This window comes from Hemitrygon akajei, chromosome 7 (assembly GCF_048418815.1).
Source record: "Hemitrygon akajei chromosome 7, sHemAka1.3, whole genome shotgun sequence".
NCBI lineage: Eukaryota > Metazoa > Chordata > Chondrichthyes > Myliobatiformes > Dasyatidae > Hemitrygon > Hemitrygon akajei.
In genome coordinates this window covers 60670826-60695421 of record NC_133130.1, presented here as the reverse complement: position 1 = coordinate 60695421, position 24596 = coordinate 60670826, and the positions used below count along the sequence as shown (strand labels likewise).

General features: G+C 36.5%; 2 protein-coding genes across 9 annotated transcripts in view; both read left to right on the top strand.

The window, feature by feature from the left end:
• The window catches only part of LOC140730495 (clathrin heavy chain linker domain-containing protein 1-like), a 408057-nt gene that overhangs the window by 136831 nt on the left and 246630 nt on the right, over nucleotides 1–24596 (top strand). The gene's annotated exons all lie outside the window — the stretch shown is intronic.
• LOC140730490 (reticulon-1-A-like) overlaps nucleotides 1–24596 on the top strand; it is a 59490-nt gene that overhangs the window by 20780 nt on the left and 14114 nt on the right. For 4 of the 8 annotated variants that reach the window (XM_073051000.1, XM_073051001.1, XM_073051002.1 and 1 more), the window contains 2 exons: nucleotides 17084–17291; nucleotides 17676–17814. In XM_073051000.1, the coding sequence (XP_072907101.1) occupies nucleotides 17084–17291; nucleotides 17676–17814 (347 nt within the window). Of the gene's footprint in view, nucleotides 1–1300; nucleotides 4232–13148; nucleotides 13287–17083; nucleotides 17292–17675; nucleotides 17815–24596 lie in introns of those variants that run through there. The other 4 variants (XM_073050998.1, XM_073050999.1, XM_073050997.1 and 1 more) reach the window with 2 other exon arrangements.

Sequence of the window (24596 nt, the reverse complement as noted above, 5' to 3'; positions counted from 1 at the left end):
GATCTGATGGGAGCTGACATGGACACGATGGGCCAAATAGCATCTTTGTCTCATATGTCAGAAGGTAAGTGGAGGCCAAGTCATTGTGTGTATTTCAAGCTGAGGTTGATAGGTTCTTGCTTAGTAAGGGCATCAAAGGTGATGGGAAGAGTATAGTAGAATGGGGTTAAGAGGGATAATTAGCCATGATGGCATGATAGTGGACTTAATGGTTTAAATGGCCTAATTCTTTTGCCTTTGTCATATGGTATTTTCCTTTGAGGTCACCATCCCATTCATAGGAATTTTGATGTGGTTTGTACACTTTTTTGTGTAAATCTTACATTAGATTTGAATGTTCTTTGCTTATCTGATGCATTGTTCTTGGATCTTGGTATATTTGACATCAAACATTTTCCTGTCTGATGTCCTTTTTATTTATTGTGCACATGAGGATTGAATGACACATTCATTCTTTGTTTTAAGTATGAGACTGGACCATTTTTAATCTTTGACAGCAGGCACTGGAGGTCTATGCACTGCTCAAAACTCATTTGATCTTTCTTGTGCACCTCTGGTCTAGAGGATCAGCTCATCTAGTAAATAGTTTTCTGCTGAAGATTAAAGTATGCCTCATGAGTGTTTTTAGCCAAGTGAGCTAAGAAATGCTCTAATGTCATTTGGAAAATGGTATGTTATTTAGTGGAAATGAAATTGTATCGAACAAATAGAGTAATACAATAAAATATATTTCAAAAGGTTTATCATGAACAGTGATTTATTGTTTGAAATTGAATTGCATCATTCAAGGGAAAGAGTGCTATTTTCCTACTTTGAACATTGAAGTGTGTAGGAGTATTATATTGACTTTTTATTGGCTATAAATTCAGTGGCAATGATTTGCTGAGTTAACATGTTTTAACTAGTCCACTGGGTAGAGGTTTTTGCTGAATTCGAGCAAGTAAAATTTTATTTAGATTAGTTTTCTAACCTTGTGAAAGCTGATCTTGAGATTAGAGTATAGCTAGCACATCCAAAAATGGTTATGCTGGACAAAGTGAACACAGGACATCAAGACAAGGCGCTGTTTAATAGGGTTGGAAGGAGTCTGTTCTGATTTTAATTGAAGATTAAATGCCTGAACAATTATGCAGTTTGTGTAGTTTAAATACTTGAAAGCAAAATAAGCCACTCATTGGGTGTGGTGCAGTGATCCTTGTTAAAGAATTGAAAATGACTGTTAAAGTTTATTTGAATATATATACATAACATTCAATTAAAACCAATACTTTTCTCATTTCCTTTCCATCCACAATCACAGACTTTTCTATCGACTTGAAAGATCAGCCATCTGGTGATGAACCTGTGGGCTCACAGGATGCTGTACCTGTGCATGTTGAACCTGTTCCTGTCTTCTCTATGTCCTCTTCTTCTGATTCTATAACTGAATTAACAATGTCCACAAAAGCAGTGCATGCAGATGATCTTGTGCAGACTGAAGTTCCTGCCAATACAATTTTACCTTCAATTTCTGATTTTGTGGAGGAAACAGTGGATAAACAAGTAACAGACCATTTAGAAAAGGTTCACTCTAAAGCTGAAAAAGCTGGAGTGAAGCAAGAAATAAGCAAATCATCAGAGGTAGACTTGTCACTTTCTGTTGATGAATACTCATTACAGTCCACTGAATGTCAGTGTGTAGAGTCAAAGAAAAGTGAATCTCACGGGACTACGTCTCTGTCCGAAGAAACCATGCCAGATCAAAACACAACAGATATGGAAGGACCTATGAAGGTCAGTAAGAATGCAAGTATAGAAGTTAATTTATCAAATGAAAGGGAATTTGAGTTGGGCCTTCATTTAGGATTAACAAATGAGTGCATTGCTGAGTCAAAAATGGATGCATCACCCTTAAACAGAATTGTTCAGAAAAATGAATACATCCAGGACATAGTAGCTTTTGAGGAACAAACAGAAGCAACAGATAGTGGTCTCAACTTCGGTTATGGCGACACTTTAGTTATAGAGAAAAGAAATGAGCTTAATTCTGGTACATCTAATCAGGCAGCTATTACTGATGATACCAGTAAATCCACTATTCAAGTAATTAAGTCGGAGAGTGCTGTATATCAAAGCCAGAAACTTTTGAAGATGCCACATGATACTGAAAAGCAAATTTTGACTGAGGAAAGTGGGAAACTAGATCATGTAGATGTGGAAGCCTTTGTTGAACAAGGTGCAAAGCAGTCTCCAACTGAGGCATATTTTGCTTTTTCACAAGTTCCCACAAGTGAACCTGAACCATGGATGAGTTATGCTACATTTGATTCATCCAACATGTTAGTATCTCCACAGTCTGACCACTTAAGCAATGAAATGATTTCTGCATATGATGCAGCTGATCGAGAAAAAACTGAACTGAAAGGAACTTCAATATTGCCATTACCTTTGACTGTCCTTGAATCAGAAGTGACCAAAAAGGTTGAAGACAAAGAAGCAAAATTTGTCCCACTGGTAGAAAGTGGGTTGTTTTCAGAATCTAAAGTGGAGGCAACATCTGCATCTGAAATTAATATGGGGTTATTTGGTGACTTTGAAGTTGTACCAGACCAGCATATAAAAACTAATACTTCGGCTGAAGACATAACTTCAAACCAAACTGCTCAGAATTTAGCTCTGGACCAATCACCAAGAATCTCTAACATTGAGTTATGTGAAGTGGCAAGTGTTGAAACACCTGAAGATTCCTTTGGCATAGAAATGAGGAAATCTGTGCCAGAGCTACTCAATCCTTGTGAACCACTGTTGTCTACCTCAGAGAAGTGTGCTCTGGACACAAGTGAAGATGTACAAGGTTTAACTGATGTGACAATGAAAGCACCAAGTCGCACAGATCCAGAAGGTCTTGATGATACCACAGAACCTGGGTATGCCAAGGAACAGTCAGTTGCTCAGAATGGAAGCAAAGAGCCAGCTGTGCATGTTTCTGTACATGGTGATGCCAGTGAGAGTCTAGAGGGTATAAAAATACAGTGTGTGTTTGAGGAACAGAAGACTATGCCAAATAGAGTTGAAGATCTTGTAGTCAGTTCAGAACAAATACCAATTTCTCAAGAATCAGATTTAACAGAGCACTTGGCTGATTCCAGTAATAAGCCAGTAATCAAAGATGAAGATCTCTATAACAAGTCTGTATACGAAGAATCTGATGTTTCTCAAAGTATAAATCAATCAGTTAATGAATCCAGTAAACAAGACTTGATATCAAGTAAGATCATGGAAGAGGAATACTGTCCTACATCACTCACTCCAAAACAAGGAATATCAACTGATACTTCTATTATGGTGAAAAGACATGATAGAGCTTCATGCAGTGAAGATAGTAGTAGCAAATCTGAACCAATTATGGGAGCTCTGGGCAATACTACACTTGGAATGAAACCTTTTGAAAATATATTGACTGACTACAAAAAGATTGAGCAATGTTCCCTCAAAACATCACTACAAGATCAAATTGAAAATCCCTTGCTGATCAAAAATGTAACCGAGGATGATCTGACTGACCCGGTAAAGGTTATAGACAGAACTTCATTTGAAATTATGTTAAGCCATCAGGAAGCTTGTGGAGAATTACTGCCTAGTTCAAGCACGAGTGAAAAATGTGCTGTAAAAGAATCTAATCATTCTTTGAGTGAAAATATTGGTACATCAATTTCACTATCAGTGTTAAGTGAGAATCTTTCAACTGTGGACATAGGGCTTCCTTTACAAACTTGCGCTGAAGAGAGCTGTTTGGATAGTTCCCAGACAGGTGCTTTGTCTGTCACTCCTTCACAGGATAAATTTCCAGAATATGAGGCAAACCTTAGTAAAATGAAAAGTAAATCTGATGACCAGGCAGAACTATTGGAGCATGCACAGGTACAGATAATAGCTCCAATATTGTCAGCTGGTGCTTCATTTCCCTTGAATGAGGAAGTAACAAAGGCTTCGCAGGAGGTGGTCACAAAAGTTTTGGAAACCAGTGTTGCACTAGCTGAAGTGTTGGGAGAGAAGGAAGGAACAAGAGCAACATGTATGTCTCAGCAGGAAGCAGATATCACTAATGTTCCAATGGATGACACAAGCAAGAAAAATATTCCCGTTGAAACGCTGAAGCTTGATTTGACAGTTGCTGAAAGCACTGAAACTTCTAAAGATTCTGCTGTCGCTGTTATTGCAGATATTTCACTAAAGCTGGACAAAAATTCAGGTAACAATGTGTGTACATTAATTGGCCAGCTTCATAAGTGCATCTTCACCTGTAGATAGTTTCATCACATTTACATGAAGTGGAAAAAGTGCTCACCTTTTCTGTTAGTCTTTGGCTGTCTCTTGTTGCATGTTTTTTTGTGAAATGTCACTTTGTTCTTCTGTGGTGTCTTGATTTTGAATCTAATGTTTGTTCTTACATCTTGTAAATAATGAACACCTTGGCAATTTTTGAATATTTACATGCATTTTCAAATGGCATCAGTTAAATTTAATCCAGTGAATCAAGTTTAAGTTAACATTGCCAGATTGCATGAATGTGGCATTTCTCGATGCTGAATTAATTCACATGATGTTTGTCAAAATTATTAGAATACTTTAATATAACATGTGGAACAATGCTATAGTAGGTGTACTTGTTTTATGAAAACAGTGCAAAGGAGCAGATTTAGAGGAATTATTAAACTTCGTTTCCTGCATTCTTTTGAGTAGAAAAACAAATCCTCAGATGTCTGAAAAAACTTGTGCTGTTCTGTTATAGTTCTCGGAAATGTATTGTAGCTATCTATGATTTATACAATTATTTTTACATTTTGATCATTCTGTATTGTGAAAAGGCCTTTCAATTCCATTGCTTTCTAAATTAAGCTGAAAAATAGACATATGAACATCATAACATGTATTTGAAGCACTGATTAGAATTGAGGTGTTGCAGAAAATTGCTTTTGTATCTCAAGGGTTAAACTTAAATCTTGCTGGCACTTAGAATGAAAATGCCCATTTGTTTGTTAGCTTCAGTGTTGATATTGCCCCCACACTCAAGTTTCTCTAAGAATAAATTATAGGTTTTAATAAATTCATAAATTATATCTGACTGAACATTTATCATTCTTGCTTTGTGTTAACCTCTAAGGTCACCATCTCATCCTTTAGTGTTCTTGATGGGACAGCTGCTGCTCATATCTTAGTTGTCCTTCTGTAGCAAGAGATTCTTCAACTTTTGTGTCTTCTGTTGTTTCCAAGTTAATTTGTTACCCTTGTATCGAAATGTGTTTGAGAGGGGAAAAGGATGTTCTTGAAGAGTAAATACCAGTTAAAGATAACGATTCTCATCTTGAAGATGGTTCATTTTCAGGATCTTCAAGTAGGTTGACATAGACTAAACTAAACTTTGTGGGAGTGGAGGTGGGTCCTCTCCTATCAGATTCCTCCTTTCAGCCTGTAGCCTCCTCCCAACCACCTTGTGGTACTATTTATAAAGTGTAGTCTGCCTTCAGTTTCCCAACCCTTTAAATACAATTTATCATCTTTCCATTTGTCCATATTTCTTGAAGCCAAATTTGGTAAACTTGCTACCATCTCAAATAACATACCTTCATGGTTATTGTAATCTGAATATTAAATTGCTGGTGTGAATTATGTATTTTTACCTTGTTTTGTATTCCACCTCCCCTGTCCTTCCCAATTTCTAGGAGAAATTTTAAATCGTTTTTGTGAAAAGATTATGCAACCTAGTTTATCAAATAATAAATATCTTGTTGGTCTGTATTTTGGAAATGGACATGATTAATGAAAGGAATATTTGGATTGAGTAGTGGAGAACTGCTGCATGTTGAATACCCACCTTGTTTGTTGGAAGAGTGTCAAAGCATTTAAAAGAGCATTACCAATTGATGTAGATTTGATCTCTAGTAATGTAACGTGGAGCTGGAATTCATACCTGAATATTCAAATCAATTGAATTTCAATTTAAATACTGGGATGTATTTGGGGAAAATTGGTAACTAAATGAATTGGGAATATGAACTGAAAAATACTTTAAACTTGGATAGTGGTCCTGGAAAATCTACATGCCCTTGAATAGAGGGCTTATGCAGATTATAGGTAAGAATGTCAAGTAGGGGATAAAAATCTAATTAAACACAACAGGAGTGAGGTTAGAATATAGTTAGTCCCCATGTTACATAAGGTTCGGTTCTTAGAAAGCTGTCTGTATCATGATTAACACTAAACCTTCTCCATTGAGTCCCATGTTATAAGCAGAACTGTGGTCGCATGGAAATTTTTTTCTCTCATTATGCCAATGTTATGCCAAAATGACCTACAATTGTGGTTTAATAAGCAAGGCCAGCATTTGACTTGAGATGGGCAAGTTTCATGTGCAAATAGCAGCACAATTTATCATACTTCAAAAAATTTTTTGTCACTCAGTATTGTGGGGTATATATGACACCACTGTGTCAATTGTGTTGGCAATTATAGCCAAGTCACTTCTCTCCCTCTTTAGTCTGAGGGCAGGTGAACAGATGTTAGCTGCATTTTCATCTGAGGCATTTTCTCTGGTGCGCAAGGCTTATGGATTTGGAAAAGAAAACAGATGGTATTCGTGGATTGAAGTTGATGGGAGATAGGTGTAGTAAAAAGAGTTGATGGTAATGGGTTAAACTTTGGGTGACTTGGTGGAAGTGAAGTTGAGCCAGAGGGATTACACAGGGTGTTGGCTGTGGTTACTGTAGCGCCATGCAGTGCACCAGATCAGTGGAAATGCCTTGCAGATGAGTGTGGCAGCATTGCATTTTGAGATGGCTTTTCACATGTCTTTGGACTAGAGGTGGTGTGGCAAGGGAGGGACTCGGCTATGACTGCTGTATTCATCAATTACAGTGATATCATATCCAACTCTTGTTGCCCCCACAGTAGTGAGTGACTAAAAATAATGATTATGTAAAAAGTTTATTTCCCCCTGTATAAATTCTGTAAGAATGAATTTTATTACTTGGGTCAATTTTTTTGATAGTGATTCTTGAAATCTTAAAGGGCAAATTTGCAACACCCAAGGTGCCACATCACTGTATTGTAAAGGGAAAAAATGCTGCAAATGTTGTGTCAAGCAGGATTTGTTGAGTTAGAAATTGTTGAAAATTTTATCTTCTCAGAATCCACAATGTTTATTTTGAAATGCATATTGTACAGCAATGAGAAATGCAAGAAAAATTGTAATTTGTTTGAAGAATCTAAGGTATGAAACAGCAGAACAACGTAAGCCTGTTTGTTTTATTAAGAGACTGCTTTTATGCATCACAGATCCTAGTTTTGGGGAGAGAATCTGCAATCAGATTAGAGAGATGTGCAAGAATAACAAATTGCACCACAAGATTTAATCATCCTATCTAATATACTAATTAAGAAAAGAGGGTAAATAATAAACAAGTAAATTTCCGAGTTAAAGACAAGGCAAATTGTGTTCTTATGGAAGGAAGGCTGCTTCTAATAGCTTAAAATTGGGATTTGACTCTGTGCCTAAGGTGAAATATAGAAAAATGCAATTTTAAAAAAATTCTTAAAAGAGTAGTAATTAGTATTTTGGTGAGAAGTGCTGCATGATCATGTCTTTCATTCAATTCTGATGCCATTTTGTTTCACTGCATACCTCATTGATTTGGTTAAAAGCTAGAGCAGTGGTTTTGAACTTTGTTCCGTATAACTTTGTTTAAACAGTGGAAGCTTTAAATGATTCCCAAAGTAAGGTGGGTATATTTTATGGTATTACATCATAATGTCTGTCAAATAAGGTGTGAACAAAGCTGGGAATAACTGACTTAGAAGAAAGAGTAGAAATTTGAAGATGATCTCAAATTGGAGGTTTTTTAGTAATCTCAGTGCATAAAGGAAATGGCAAGGAGCTATCAAAAACTTAGAAAATAAATTAAAAATGACGTAAATTAATGTATCTCTAATTGAGTTGTTACCTTTAAAAAAAACTAAGCTTGACCTCTCTGGAGGGATATACACCCAGACTGAGACTGGCTTTAAAAAATAAATTATGGACTAAATTAAAAGACTAGAGTGTTGATGAACCCTGTAAGAAACAGGTACAGTCCATTTGATTTGTGCCTGCTTGCCACTTGAGCATTGCTCTCATTCATCCAAATTATCAGCCTAGTCTTCTCTCACATGACAATCCACTGTCCCATGAATGAATCAGACGACCTTTTGCAGCTCTCCCACTATTGCATGTACCTTCCTTTTAAAGGGGAATTCTTGTACGGAATATCCCAGATGTTGTTCTACCATGGAGCAAAGTGGTTCTGTGATATGCAGATCCTCTAACAATAGTTCAGCACCCAGTTTATTTTCTTATTGCATACTAACTTTAAGTGATTAATGTACAGACATACCCAGGTTCTTTTGAATACTAATAGCTTTCAAAGTTAAAAGTAAATGATCAAAGTATTGTATATGTCAGCTTATATTACCTTGAGATTTTTTCTTGGCAGATATTTACAGGAAGATAGTGATACAATAGAATTTAGTTCAAGCTATACAAAGTGACAAACATCCAATATGCAAAAAGAGGACAAATCATGCAAATAATAAATATTTTAAAAGTAAATAATACCAAGAACACGAGTTGTAGAATCCTGGAAAATTAGTCTATAGATTATGAAGTTGCTCAGCATTGAGGTGAGTGAAGTTATCCATGTTGATTCAGGATCTGATGATTGTAGAGTAATAGCTGTTCTTAAGTCCCACACCACTGGGTGGGTTCAAGCCCCCTGTACCTGCTGCTTGATGGTGGTAGTGAGAAGAGAACATGATTTGAATGATGTATGTCCTTGAATAATGCTGCTTTCATGTGGCACTGTTTGTAAATGTGCTCAGTGCAGTGGAGGGCTTTGCTTGTGGTGGACAACCATTTTTTGTAGACCTTTCCATTCCTGGGCATTGGTGTTCCTTACCAGGCCATGATGTGGCCAGTTAGAATACTCTTCACTGTGTATCTATAGAAGTTGGTCAAAGTTTTGGATAACATGCTGAATCTATACATGTATAAGAAAGTTGAGGCACTATTATGCGCCTTTGTGATGGCACTTGCGTTGGTCCCAGATCAAGGTGATCCTCTGATATGACGATGTCAACTTCGATTCCCTAACGAGGACTGACTTGTGGATCTCTGGCTTTTTCCTCCTATGGTCAATAAGCTCTTTGCTTTTGTTGACACTGAGAGTTTTTGTTGTGGCACTCTTCAACCAGATTTTCAGTCTCCCTCTATGATTCATTACCACCTTTTCGGCCAACAATAGTGGTGCCATCAGCAAGCTTAAATATGGCATTGGAGTTGCACTAAGCCACGCAGTCATAGGTGTAAAATAGAGTACTGCTCTAAGCATACAGCCGATTGAAGTGAGAGGTTGAAGATGTCAGTAAAACTCCAGCTGGTTGATTAGCACCGGTCTTTAGTACTTGGCCTGCTACACTGTTTGGGCCAGATGCTTTTCATAGATTCACCCTCCTGAAGGATACTTTCATGTCAGCCTCAGAGGCTGAAATCACAGGGTTGCCAGGGGCTTCGGGGGTTCAGTTTATTACTATTTAGGTAATCCTCTAAATTTTATTTCTATCAAATTGGAGGATTCATCCATCATTTTTTAGCCCATCTTTTTTACCTGAATTTTCTCTTTATCCTTATTGTAGCCCACATTGTTGCTGTCTTTGTTATCATCAACAAACTTGGATGAAGGAATAATCTGCAAAATATTCAAATTATTAATATAGTTTGAGTAGCTGGGCCCTTGTCAAACCCAGTTGGTCATGATATGAAAATTATCCCTTTAATTAGCTATGCAGTTCTCAAGCCTTTAATACCCTTAATACCATTTTATTTAAATTATACTTTTTTTTGCAAGATCAGAGATGAAAGAATATTATTTGCCTTCCAAGTATTTTTTCCTTATTAACTTTTCAATTACTTATTAAATTGATTTGGGTTTGAAGTTGAGACACAAGTCTGAGTATGTTCTGGATATTTATTTGAGATACCATGTGGAATAGGCCCTTCCAGTCTTTAAAGCTGTGCTGCCCAGTAACTCCAGATTTAATCTTGGCATAATTATGGGACAATTTACAATGACCAATTAACTTACTAACCGGTTGTACTTTGGACTGGGGGAGAAAACTGGTGCATATGAAGAAAACACACACATGCCATGGAGAGAACGTAGACTCCTTGCTGATGATATTGGAATTGAACTCGGAATTCCACCCCAAGCTGTAATAGCGTCAAGCTAACTGCTGTGCTAATGTGGCAAACTGATGTAAAGGCTATTTAAACGTAGATTTTTGGTACCAATCCTAAAAAGTTTTATCCAGGGACAGAAATTTAATTTCATAAAGCTCACCTGCAGTGAAGGTTGTCCTTTTTTTCCCTAAAGGTCCCCCAAGGATGCCGCACTTGATGTGTGATGCAACTAATGAATAGGTAGTAAAATGGAGGCAAATGGTAGGTGCATAAAAATGGCCCAGACAAAGTATATTCCACATTGTTGTTCATAATAGTTTGTACTTAGAAGAAAGTTAACTATGTACAGATGACTGACCTCATGTTTCAAGCTGTTCAAATTATGAAAATTCTCGTGTGTGTGTGTGTGTTAAAAATGAGACACGGAATTTGCGGTGGAGAGATGGAAGTTTAAACATAGCAAAAGAACAACTTTTGTCTATTTTAAACTCTTACACGTAGAATATGTATTGGTAATTTTATAACATGGTAGGTCCATTTTTACTATTGATTAGTTTTTCCTCTCTGCCTACATTACAAGTTTTCATATTTACTTTCAAGTTATCTGAAATGGGCTTTGAAAACTAAACAATGATGTAAAATAATTTTACTGGATGTAAAACTTGATATTTTACAAAGGTTTGATGCTAGGGGAAACATTTCATTCCTTTAAATTCAAAGCTGGAAGGTGATGAGTGGAGACACAAGAGGTTGCCACTTGTCTCAACCCTGCCTACTACATCTGTCTTTTGTTTCACTTTTGAGTTTTATTCTCCCGGAAATTAATGCTCTGGAAGAATTTGTAGCTTGGCTATGCTGACTTGCCCTACTGTTTTTCATATTTGGTGTATCAGCTTTCCATATATTGTTGTATTATAACAATTTTTCCAGTCTTCAGTTTTTTATTCCAGATTACAGCATCTATAGTAGCTGGTCTCCAAATGTAGCTGCTGGAAGTGACCACTTATTGTAAACTAGTACTGTCACCACTGTTTCTCACTGTTGAAAGAAGAATGTTCTATTAAGATGATGTAATCTTTTTTGCAATATGGGATTCATTGGGGGGGGGGGGGGAGTTGTTTTGGAATGATACAATTGGCTTTCTAGGAATACAACTCCCTCCATAACATGGAGATCTCCAAATCAGAGTGTAGCCAACAGGGAGAAAAGTAAATATATGAACATGTTGGAAAAGTAGCAGACATAGTAATTGGTGTTTAGGTTAGTGAACATTTAGTTATGAAGGCAAAGAAAGGGGTATGGGTCTCTGGTAAACTAATTATGAAAAAGAATATTGCAGGCCAGCCGAACAGTCACAAATGCTTCTAAGGTTCGGATTTATTTCTGAAGGTGCAAAGCGCAAATGTTGATGATCTTGTATATGGCTGATCAGGCTAATTGGAGTACTCTGCAATTTTGCTCTTCGTTGTTCAAAGAAAGGACAAATGGCAGAAAAATAAGGATGTTAAAAAAAAGAGAGAAAGTGAGATGGGTTGCATATAGGATGCAACTACTTATGGCCCAGATTTGCCCAGATATAACAAGATAATACCAATATAGCTTAGTGATTTGAGGATGAAACTGACTCCTCAGCCTGGATGTTGCCAAAACTTGACTGGATGTGAAGATCAGGAAGAAGAGTGGTGGTCACTGGCATGAAGCTCAAATACCAGCAAACTTCATTTGGGCCAACTTCTTGTGAGCTTTAAAGTGTCTTTTATTGGTGACTTAAGTATTGGACAAATACAAAGCTCATTGGAACTGGGGTGTGGAAGTACTTAAGATATGATGTTTCATTTAAATTGAGTATTTTTTTGAAGATGTTATGAATTAATGCCATTTAAAATTGGTATGCATTAAAACTGACTAGCAATTTTATTTACATTTGGTCCTGAAGCTCACCCATTCTAACTCATGGTGTTAATGCTTATAATAAATCTGCAAAGCTTTATTATAGACCACAGTTAATTGGCTGAATTTTGTGCATGTATGATCTGAAATTCAAGGTGTGCATTTTCAGGATGTCCTCCAATTCCAGTTTTTTGTAATTAAGTTCAGCTGTTTGAATTGCTTTTGTGATTAGATGGTGTGCTAGAGAAACAATTGGTTAAACAAATTTAATAACATTTAAAATTTGTCTTTTTCATTTGAGCTTCTGTTTGATTGCTGGTGATTATATTTTCCCTTCCCCCCCCCCTGATTTTCATAAATTACTTATTGCAGTTTTTTAAAACACATTACTTCCAATATAACATTAGCTTTACTTGAATAGCTGTCTTTGTGTTTGGAATTTTTGTTTTGTTGTTGCTGTTCATTTTTGTTGTTTTACAATACAGCATTTATTGAATATTTATAGAAGCTTGGCAGTGGTGTTGAGACTAGCTATGACATTACGAAAAAATGTTGATCTTGCTCTTGAGAGAAATCTTTTAATGTTTTTAGTATGTATTTTCATCTATTCAATTGAATAGAATTTGAGGTTTTCTTGAAATGGAATATGATTCTTTTGCTTGGATGTATGAATAAAATAAGCCTGAAATATAACCATAGATGTATGATTTTTGTTTTCTGCAATGATACTTCAGTCAGCTGCTTTTGTTAAATAAACAATTTACATCAAGAATGTTGATTCTTTTTGTAATTTGTGATAGGAAAGGCTAAAATAAATATTTCACTGAGATTGCAAGCAAGTCTTATTTAAAAATAACAAGTATTAATGGGAGAAATTGATTTGTACATGTGGTTCTAAAGAATTGAGATTTGTGGATTAAACAGTTTTTCTTGTTAGATTTCATCTGGCTTTGAACAGTTGCCGCTGGGTTAGAGTTGCGCAGTTGGATACTGCATACAGACTGAAACAGTTATTTTGTGCAGTGACACAGCATGCAGCTACGTATATGTGTTAACCTCTAAGTGACCTAGCAGGAAGTAGAAGGGTGTAAGCAGCTGTACAGGAGCTCGGTGTATGTGAGCATTCTCAAGATGGATGCCAAAATGGGTTTGTCTTTTTTATTTCATTTCAGATTTGAGATTTAAAATCTCACCCTTGTTTAATTCTCGGCAATGTGTCTTATCTCAGTGTAGTTTCGGTGTTTAAAAATGACTGCAGTAATTGAAGATCATTACTTTAGACAGAAGGTATGCTGAGATCAGATTGTAAATGCATTAGGGTTGATGTAAAAGGAAATTAATGCTTTACACTACAGAGGAACTGCAGTATTAGGCATGCTTTATTTGTTAAAATGGCAGTGAAGTTTGAGATTGGTTAAGGGAGCTGGTAATTGGATGAGGTCAGCATGCTCGTTGCAGCTTGTATTAAAGCTATTTTTAGGTGAAGCAGATGCCAGCAAATGAATACCAAATATTGCCTACAGTATTTTGTATGGTATTGATTCGTGATTTGCACTGTTTTCAAATTATTTTATTTGCAAATATTGTAATTTTATGTTGAATTGTTGTGATTAATTTACTGACATTACTGAATTGATGAAAAAGAGTCATTTCGCAAGCTTTAATCTTCTAAGCAAACTAAAATTGTACATCATTTGAAGGTTTGAAGGTTTTTTATATTTGACCCTCGAAGTTCACCTATTGTAACCCATGGTGCTGATATTTTCAGTTTTATTTGTAGTTGTATGACACATTTGTAGATATATGTATGGGACACCACTGTAGCAGAGTGGGCGTTGAATTCGGAGGTACTGCCTGTAAGGAGTTTGTATGTCCTCCCTGTGAGTGTAGGGGCTTCCTCTGGGTGCTCCAGTTTCTTCCCACAGTCCAAAAGTTAATTGGTCATTGTAAATTGTCCTTTGATTTGGTTAGGGTTGAATAGGTGGGTTGCTGGGAGGTGTAGCTCGTTGCGCCGGAAGGACCTGTCTGCACAGTATCTCTAAATAAAATAAGAAAGAACTGGTTAATAACTGTCTTCAAGTCAAGTCGCTTTTTATTGTCATTTCAACCATAAACTGCTGGTACAGTACACAGTAAAAATGAAACAACGTTCCTCCAGGACCATGGTGCTACATGAAACGACATAAAACTACACTAGACTGTGAGACAACTCGAGGCTACACTAGACTACATAAAACAACACAAAACTACACTAGACTACAGATCTACACAGGATTACATAAAGCGCACAAAACAGTGCAGGGCAGTACAATAATTAATAATCAATAAACAAGACAATTGGTGCAGTAGAGGACAAATTTCAATATAATGATGTACATGTCAGTCTAGACTCTGGGTATTGAGGAGTCTGATGGCTTGGGTGACGAAACTGTTGCACAGTCTGCTCGTGAGAGCCCGAATGCTTCCGTAACTTTTGCCAGATGGCAGGAGGGAGAAGAGTTTGTATGAGGGGGGCGTGGGGTCCTTCACAATGCTGTTAGCTTTGCAGGTGTAGCATGTGGTGTAAATGTCTGTAATGGCGGGAAGAGAAACCCCGATGATCTTCTCAGCTGACCTCACTACCTGCTACAGAGACTTGCGATCTTAATTGATGTCTGAAAGCTATATATTATTTTTAAAGTTTGTAATCAACTGGAGATCTCCAAAAAAGTATTCTGCAAATCTTGTATTGGTGATCATATTTTGTACATCAAAAATGTGACTTTTGAGAAAATTTTGTGGTAATGTCATTTCGAGCTTGAAATGGAAAGCTCCAGTTAAAATATACTAGAATTTATCTTTTGATCAAATGATGAGAGGGACTCACAGCTGGTCTTTTAATTTGATAATTTGAACCGTCACTGGAACACTAAATGCATAAAAACTAATCGAGTGCAAGCTGCAAAACATTTGAAGGAAAGAAACTAACAATTGAAATTCTGCTTTCTGTTTTTATGAATGCTTACATGTTAAAGGGCAGATACACTGTGGAAGGCCCCCAGGTTAAGACTTTACTGAGCAAGAAGGTTGTTTTGTCTGTGCTCCTGAACTGGAAAAATAATAACGTTCAAAGTTTCAGTCCTTCCTATGTCAAAGGCAGTGTCTCAATGTGACATTTTACTTTGGAATACCTGCAGTTAATTGAGCCTTGCCATACAGATTCTTAAATGACTGTTTTAACATTCGTATTGGTGAGAGTGGTTTATTTTTCTGGCTGCAAGTATGCAGCCAATTTTAAAAATATTTCTATTATGAAGTTTTATAAAGGCAATATTAGTACGATCTTAAGGCAAATGATATAATCTGCTAAGTAGCTATGTTACAGATTTAAGGTGCTCAAGATTTTCTCCAGCCTCTGGTTAACCATTCAGGACTATTAATTTAACTTTGGCTTCACCATCTTTGCTTTGCTCTCTGTATGGCAAGGCTCTCTGTAGTTGTATCTGCTTGGAGTATTTTCTGTAATGGCCCAGGTATTACTACATTTTGTAGAAGGTTTTGTCAAATTGGAAATTTGCATTTATAGCAAGTTGGAATTTAATTTATAATATATTTAAATAACATAATAAATTCTTCAGCATTCTGATTAATTTAAAATGTATGGCTTGTTTAATTATGGGTAGTGTTCAGTTATTATGTAGTCCAATGAAATGATTATACCATGTCTGTTAAGTAAAATGGTGGGTAGTTAAAACTGGCATTTCTGATTCATGGAGAAAAAGACTTCCAGACCATTCTAATTAATGAAAGCCTTATATAACCCAGGGACAGTCTGTTTATTGCAGACTAGACATGATACTGATGAAGTTAATATCCAGCTTAAACTTTTAATTAAAATTGAAAAAATAATTAATCCAACTTGTAACTTAACTGATAACTTAATCCTTTTTTGATTGATAGAAAAATATTTCTAATCATGAAACAATGTAAATTTTTTGGATATATCCAAGCCAACATGTTATTCCTATCCAGCGTTGGAATACTTCGCTCATACGCAAGTTTGTTTTTGTGTTTTCAATGGATTCTTTTGTAATGGCATATAGGCAATTTTAAATGTCGTCGTTGTGATGTTAGCCTATTCAGTTATATCATTATGAACGTGCCAGGAATATATAATATACTTTCATATAGGGAAAATAGTTTCCCTATCAAACTTGTAGGGAAGTTAAATTTATTTTTAGCCTTTGAACTTATGTCCTGTAATCCTATGTAGTAATTAATGAACTGGAATTATTTTCAAATCAAATTATCCCAAGTGTGTCAGTTGATGTTGGAGTGTCTTTTGTTATGGATGAAATGTGAATTGATAACTTGTAGGGTAAGAAAATGTGAAGAATTGCAAGGACACAGTTTTTTGTACATTATTCATCCATTTTCCTGCCCGTCCTATCTTCCTCTTTTTCTCTGTCCTCCTCTCTCTCTCTCCCCCCCCCCCCCCCCCCCCCCAACCCCACCTGACAGTACCAATAGCATTTGGTCTGTTTCGTCAAATTTTTGATTTTCTTTGTGAACTGAGCTCAATCGTTGATCCTTGCCACATCCTTCTATCATAGGCTGTTATTTTATTGATGACTTAGTATGATCAGGATAAACGTTCGCCATGGTAGACAGATTAGAGTTGAGGTTGCAGCTGATCCGACTAACTGGCAGAGCAATCCAAAGCTGTTTCCTTTTGCATCAGAAAGTAAGTGAGTGGGGTTTTTCAAGACCTATCATTACAATGTGAAATAATATTGGCAAGCACTGGAAATTTAGGCACTCCCTTCTGCAGCACTTTTTAATGTGATTCCTGATTTAACCAATAACTTGATGGCATTATATTTTGCATTAGTTCATATTTCTATTTGTGTTGTGGAGGCAATTTGGTTTTGTGCTAATCATATTTCTCTCTTTTTATTCTGACAGTTGTGGACTTGATCTATTGGCGTGATATTAAGAAGACTGGACTAGTATTTGGTGCAAGCCTGTTCTTGTTGCTGTCAATGACAATTTTCAGCATTGTCAGTGTAATTGCGTACCTTGGTCTGGCAGTGCTTTCAGTCACTATTAGTTTCAGGATATACAAAGGTATTCTGCAGGCAGTGCAGAAGTCTGATGATGGTCACCCTTTCAAGTAAGTTAATTAAGAACTGCAGATTTAGATTTGTGCGATATTATTGAGAAACTAGTGAATGGACCTTAATGTGCCAGTTATGTCCACTGTGATCTTTGTTACATCTCTAGGATGGTGTAGTTTATCCTGATGTTAAAAGCTGACATTTCAATTTTGTTTATTTTATCTTTTCATCAACTTTAAACTGACATTCACTGTGTAAATGTTTCAGTTAATATCACAAAGAAAAATGTTGTTTGAGCCAACTACCAGGCTGCTTTGAGAATATTATTGGTAAATTAAACTTTAAAACTAAGCAAATGATTTTTAATGTGCTAAAATTTAGAATAGAAACAAAATTGCTCTCCTTTTCTGTGCAACCTCTACCCCTCCTCCCCACCTCAGGGCCTGCTTGGAGAAAGATGTTACTGTTTCCGATGAACTGGTACACAAGTACAGTGATATTGGACTAGGTCACGTCAACTATGTGATTACAGAATTAAGACGGCTGTTTCTTGTTCAGGACTTGGTGGATTCTCTGAAGGCAAGTAGTTAATATTTTGTATACAATAATTTCCAATCTATTTTTAAATGGCCCAGGATTTCAAATTGCCCATAAATAGTTCAAAAGAAAATTACAGTATAGGTTGAAAGTCTAAAATTCTAAGTTTATTTTTCCCTTGGTTTCTTCCAGGGAAAGGAAACTGACACCCAGAAATACATTGGTTGTGACCCTTTGGGTGTATGCATGCTTCTAAAGGATGCTTTTCATTTGCAATGCAAGAGTTGGCTCAAAATTAAAATTGTGGCTGAATGACATTTTTCAACTTGCCAATGTAGTTTGTGGTGTGAGCATAGCTTATCCCCCTCACTCTACAGTTAAGTAGATGATAAATCTATTTCAATGCAAGTTATTTTTAAAGCCTTCAGGCTATGAAACATGCAAGTTTTCTCAAGGAATATTTTGATCTTAGCAGAAAAGGATGATTAGGAATATATTGTAAATGTTGTAAGTTTAGTCGGCTCCATCTTGGGTACTAACCTATAAAGCACCCAGGACATGTCCTTTTCTTACTGTTACCATCAGGTGGGAGGTTCACACTCAGCGATTTAGGAGCAGCTGCTTCCCCTCTGCCATCCAGTTCCAAATGGACATTGAACCAGTGAACATTACCTACTTTTTTATTATGTTATTTCTGTTTTTGCATAATTTTTAATCTATTCAGAATACATACTGTTATTTATTTATTATTTTTTCTTCTACGTTATGAAATACTGCTGCTAAGTTGACAAATTTCATGGCACATGCCAGTGATAATAAACGATTCTGATTCTATTAGCCATTTAATGTTTTATATTAAATCATGATTATTATAGTGGTTTACATCTGAGACTGAGATATTTGTATCCTCCAATAAATTTTCATGTCTTGAAAATTAGCCCTCTAGTCATCGACATGTTGCAAGAAGTCTTCCAGATTGTTTTGCTATCAATATGTGGTCGGTAATTTTGCACTGCTTGGTGGATTAATAAAAATGGAAAGCTGGATCTTGGTTCACTTGAACAGAAGGGAGATAAGTACTCAAAATTTTGCTTGCTTTTACTGAGGTTGTTGGCTAGGCTGGTATTTATTGCTTATGCCTAGTCACCAGTTTTGTGCAGAAGTTTCTCCCACACTGAAGGGTGTCCCAGGCTCTGCAATAATGAAGTGGATACAGTTCCAATTTGTGATAGATTTGGAGGAAGATTTGAGGTTGGGTGTACTTCTCCATCTTTGTTTTTATCCTTCAAGTAGTAAGAAGCTGCAGATTGGAATTACACAGACAAAGAAGCCTTGTTGATGGCCTAGTTTGAAGATGTGTGTACACTGCAATAATCAGAAACAGTGGATGATTAGGTGGTGAATTATGGTACTTTCAGTAGGCAGGAGAAGGACTTGGCAACAGCAATATCATTGAGGAAGACTGGCCTAAATTTCTTATTGAGATTGGTCATTGACTGGTACCTTGAACTTAATACCTGCAGTTCACATCTAAAGTATATATGCAGGCACTTCCAAGTAAATTATATTGTTGAATACACAAGGATACAGTTATCCAGTGAGGTGGTGGCATGCCTGGATGCAGCGGACACTTTGGGTCCATTCAAAAGTGTATTTGTTTATCTTGTATGACTACTTTTACAATTGCAAGTTACTGCTGGATACTGAGAATATCGAGTACTGCAGGACTATCCTATCAATGAGTTACTTGATGATCCATTATGAAGAGTTGAAGATATCAATTCCACCTTGCCCTTCAGTGCCTATAAGAATTCACCCCCCCCACCCCACCCCACCCCACCTGGAAGTTCTCGCGTTTAATGTTTTACAACAATGAATCAGTGGATTTAATTTGGTACACTGACTCTATCATGTCAAAGTGAAAACAAATTTCTACAAATTGGTCTAAATTTATTGTAATTATTAAACAATTTTATAGCATAATTACTCCCCCTTCAAGTCAGCATTTAACAGATGTACCTTTAGCAGCAATTACGGCCTTGAGTCTGTGTGGGTAGGTCTCTAACAGCTTTGCACATTTGGATTTTGCAAGTTTTCCCCATTCATCTTTACAAAACTGCTCAAGCTCTGTCAGATTGCATGGGGATTGTGAGTAAACAGCCATTTTCAAGTCTGGCCACAAATTCTCATTTCGATTGAGGTCTGGATTCTGACTTGGCCACTCCAGGACATGTAGCTTTCATTCCTGAGTAGCTTTGGCTTTATGCTTGGGGCCATAGTTTTGCTGGAAGACAAATCTTCTCGTTGCAGTTCTCTTGCAGACTGCATCAGGTTTTCCTCCAGGATTCCCCTCTATTTTGCTGCATTCATTTTACCCTGTATCTTTACAAGCCTTTCAGAGCCTGCTGAAGTGAAGCATGTTCACAGCATGATACAGCAAGCACCATGCTTCATGGTAGGGATGGTGTGTTTTTGATGTGTGGTGTTTGGCTTATGCCAAACATAGTGTTGGCCAGAAAGCTCAATTTTGGTTTCATCAGACCATAGAACCTTCTTCCAGCTGACTTCAAAGTCTCCTATATGCTTTCTGACAAACTGTTGCTGAGATTTCATGTTTTTTTTTTAAACTGTGGCTTTTTCTTTGCCTCTCTCCCTTAAAACTGTGACTGGTGAAGCACCTGGGCAACAGTTGTTGTATGCGCAGTCTCTCCCATCTCAGCCACTGAAGCTTGTAACTCCTCCAAAGTTGTCACAGGTCTTTCGATGGCCTTTCTTCACTAGTCCCCTTCTTGCACAGTCACTCTGTTTTTGAGGATGGCCTGCTCTAGGAAGATTTACAACAATGCCATATTCTTTCTATTTCCTGATGATTGACTTAATTGTATTCCAAGGAATTTTCAGTGACTTGGAAATTTTTCTTGTATCTATCTCTTGACTTATGCTTTTCAATAACCTTTTCATGGAGTTGCTTGGAGTGTTCTTTTGTCTTGGTGTATTTTTTGCCAGGATACTGACTCACCAACAGTTGAACCTTCCAGATACAGGTGTATTTTTACTTCAGATTGATGGGCCAAATGGCTGACTTCTGCTCCTTTGTCTTATGGTCTTGTCTTATGATCAATTGAAACATGAATGCACACGGGGATCTTCATTTAACTAATTATGTGATTTCTGAAACCAATTGGCTGCACCAGTGATGATTTGGTGTTATTGTTGATTATTGTTTTATATTTGTAATTAATTTAGATCACTTTGTAGAGGTGTTTTCACTGTGATACGGTCTATTGATCGGTGTCAAAAAGGCCAATTTAAATCCACTGATTCAATATTGTAAAACAATAAAACATCGAAGCTTCTGTGGAGGGGTGGGGCATGGGGGTGAATACTTATAAGCACTATTATAATAATGTCTCAGTGAGAACCCCTCTCATTCTCCTAACCTCACTGTTTAAATCTAATTCATAGGGTAACCTGTTCCCCTCCCAATATCCCAGGAATCAAATCAATTTTGATTGTACTCTGCAAATGACTGATATCCTTTCTAGGTTAAGAAGCTTGACATATTGATAGTATTCTATGTACACCAGCGTTCTATATAGTTTCAAAATTGCATCCTTTACTTGCATCCTCTTGTAATGAAGGCCAGCCTGTCATTTATCATACTAAATGTTTGCTGAATTTAAAAGTGAACTTCTAGTAATTCATGTACAAGGACAGTTGGGGATCTCTTGAACTCTAAAATCTTTCAGTCTTTAACTGTCTTAAAAGTATTCCACCTTTCTATTTCTGTTGCCAATTTGGATAACCTGGCTATTCTGCGTTATGTCCTTTTCTGTGTCCTTGCTGATTTATTTAATATCTTTGAGACCATGAAGCCTGTCTGCAACTTTCTCACAACCCATTGCCCCCTCAACTTTGTCAGCTATTTAAAAGCTTTACAGTTGGTCCTTTCTTTCAAATCATTGATGTAGATTGAACAGCTGGAGCCCATCCCTGCTCTACCTCTCAAGTTACAATACCCCAAGCTGTAGATAAGGCATTCATTTATATTATTTGCAGTCTGTTGATCAGTTCTCAGTGCATGTCAGGTTTCCACCATCCCACATGTTTAAATTTTGTGTAATAACTTGTGTGACATTTACTCCAACATCGGACTCCTGAAACAGTGTGGATAACTTCACTCACCTCAACACTAAACTATTCCACAACCTATGGAATAACTTTCAAGGACTCAGCAACTCATGTTCTCAATATTATTTATTATTGTTTTTGTTGTAATTGCAGTTTGTTTCCTTGTGCTTATTGGTTGTTTTTGTGTGTAATTTTTCACTGATTCTATTGTATCTTTGTTTCCATTGTGAATGCCTGTAAGAAAATGAATCTCAGGGTAGTATATGGTAACATATACGTACTTCAAAAATGAATTTACTGTGAGGCCTTCCGAAAGTCCAGGTACCCAGCATTCACTGGAATGTGCCGCTCCTGCATTTTGTTTTGATAGTACTTTCCCTCCTATTGTTTTGTAGTTGACTGTTTATAAGTTCTGCCTTTCTTGCATTGTTCCCACAAATTGTAAAGTAGCAAATCTAGAGTTGAGGAAATGTCGGGAGATGACAACTTCTGTATTTATTATCTCCAGAGCTATCTTTCAAAACCTTGGAACACAGTACTTCAGGTCCTGGGGATATAATTTCTGCAGTACATTTTAATGCTCATTTCTTTCCTTATTTGTCAATGTTTCCCCAGGGAATTCAATTGCATATTCTGTAAATTTCTTTATTTCTTGCTAAATTATTCATGTTCCACTTAGAGTGGAACTCTTAACTCCCACTACCTCCTTTTGAATTCTAAAATTTTCTTACTGTTAATTTCCAATTATAATATCAAAAATATATTTTGATCTAATATATTGTTGGACTGTTTTTCTCACTGGCTGGTTTTGGGCAAAAAAAAAGTGACCATAGAAAATAAATGAACTTGTTACCATAGAAAATTTTGTAGCCTGAGCAGGGCCATGCCACTAAACAAAGATGGGGAGCCTTCTATTGCATCCATATCATTGTTCAGCAATGTCTTGCACTCTGTACTGGCTAGGGTGCAGCCCTGGGGTTCACATCTCAATGCTAATTAACAGACCTGGCACACTCACAGGGATTCTCAATGCTGCAAGAACATCAGGTTAGTATTTATGTCAGCTTCCTTTCACAACAGTATACAGCCCTTGATAGCTTTTCGATATGTACTTGGGGGTATGTACTAGTTGGATGTTCAGGCTAGAAGATTGATGTTGGTACTCTCTGGGGCCGCGTGAAGAAAGACACCAGTGTGCTTATTTGAGTAAGCTATGTATTGTTTTAAATGTTAATTTTTTTCATTGCTCTCGCATTGTTTAGTTTTTCCAATGTATTGCAGAAAGCGCTCAGCCCTTGTCGTTTACTTTGTTTAAATTTTGTATCCCAGTTTTGGTATAAAATAAGCCACTAACTTCCAAAACTGATTTTGGCATTACTTTTCCCTAAAGAATTCTTAATGAGCAACTTACTAATTATCAGTATTCAGTGCTAGACCTAAAATGGCATATTCCTTCCTTATTTTCCAGATTAGTATGTTGAGATTTATCTGATGCAGTCCATGAATTCATCCTCCACACTGATGTTCATTTGAAGATTTTACCAGTTTTTCTGTTCTTGCTCTAACAGAAGATATATTCATGTTGAATCCTCTTTCCCATTCTGACAGTTTCATGTCATTATAATTTCGCTACTGTGCACTGTCACCTTGTCCTTTAATTTCTAAATTTTGCCTTGATAGAACATGACCTTGTGCAGCCCTTGATTTAATAGGACATTATTACATGATTAATTCAAATGATGTTCATTGTAATGGTGCAATTCCCACTTATTACCAGTTTCCAGTGAATTATAATTCTCAGCTCTTGCACCAATCCATAGAAATATGATTTCAGCCCTTGAGTTTTCTTTGATAATTTGTGTTGTATATTGAAGTCGAAGTCAGTAAATGGAGAAACTGATTGGGATCATTGGCACATAAGCAACAAAACTATACTTTTGCTTATAGTCCTACTAAATATGTTGCCCTTTAGGGCAGGTTTCCTTGGGATAGGAAATCTGTAGCTTCCCTGGTTCATTTGAATTACTGTCTCCAATTTTAAATAATCTTGACAACATTTTGATCCAGAAATTCTGAATTTTAAAAACTTAAAACATGGTCATTTAGACCAATTTGGAGAAGGGGAGAAGGGGAGCATGGGGTGGGAATGGTATTTTAAACAAGTTGAAAATGCCACTGATTGCATGATGTGAGAGATTAAGTTCTAGATGTTGAATTGTGCAAAATCCTGTCACACTGATGTTACACAAACCATATTTGTAGGATGCAGCTAAGATTTTGAAATCACTGACATTTTTAAATACATTCAAGATTGTCATTTATGGCATCATTGGGTCTCCGACAAAATCTTAACTTGATGTACCTCCTAAGTAAATGGGAGCTTAAAATATTTCTTAGAAATTCATTTTCTCCATTTCCCTCACAGAATATACAAAAACTTTTAAAAAAAATGTGAACTTGTTTTATGAAGTAATTATCAAATTAAGTGAAGTTTTGCTGAATCAAAATTTAATTAGAATCATTCTTGTTTAGTTGATAGAGCTGTCATGGTATGCAGTCAGTTAATTGCTGGTAAGTCTTTTGAATTGAAATTGAATAGGTCTATAGTGAATTTTAGAATAAGGTGATCTCATTAATATAAAAAATTCTAATGGAGTTTGACAGTGGATTTAGGGATGATGTTTTCCTTGTCT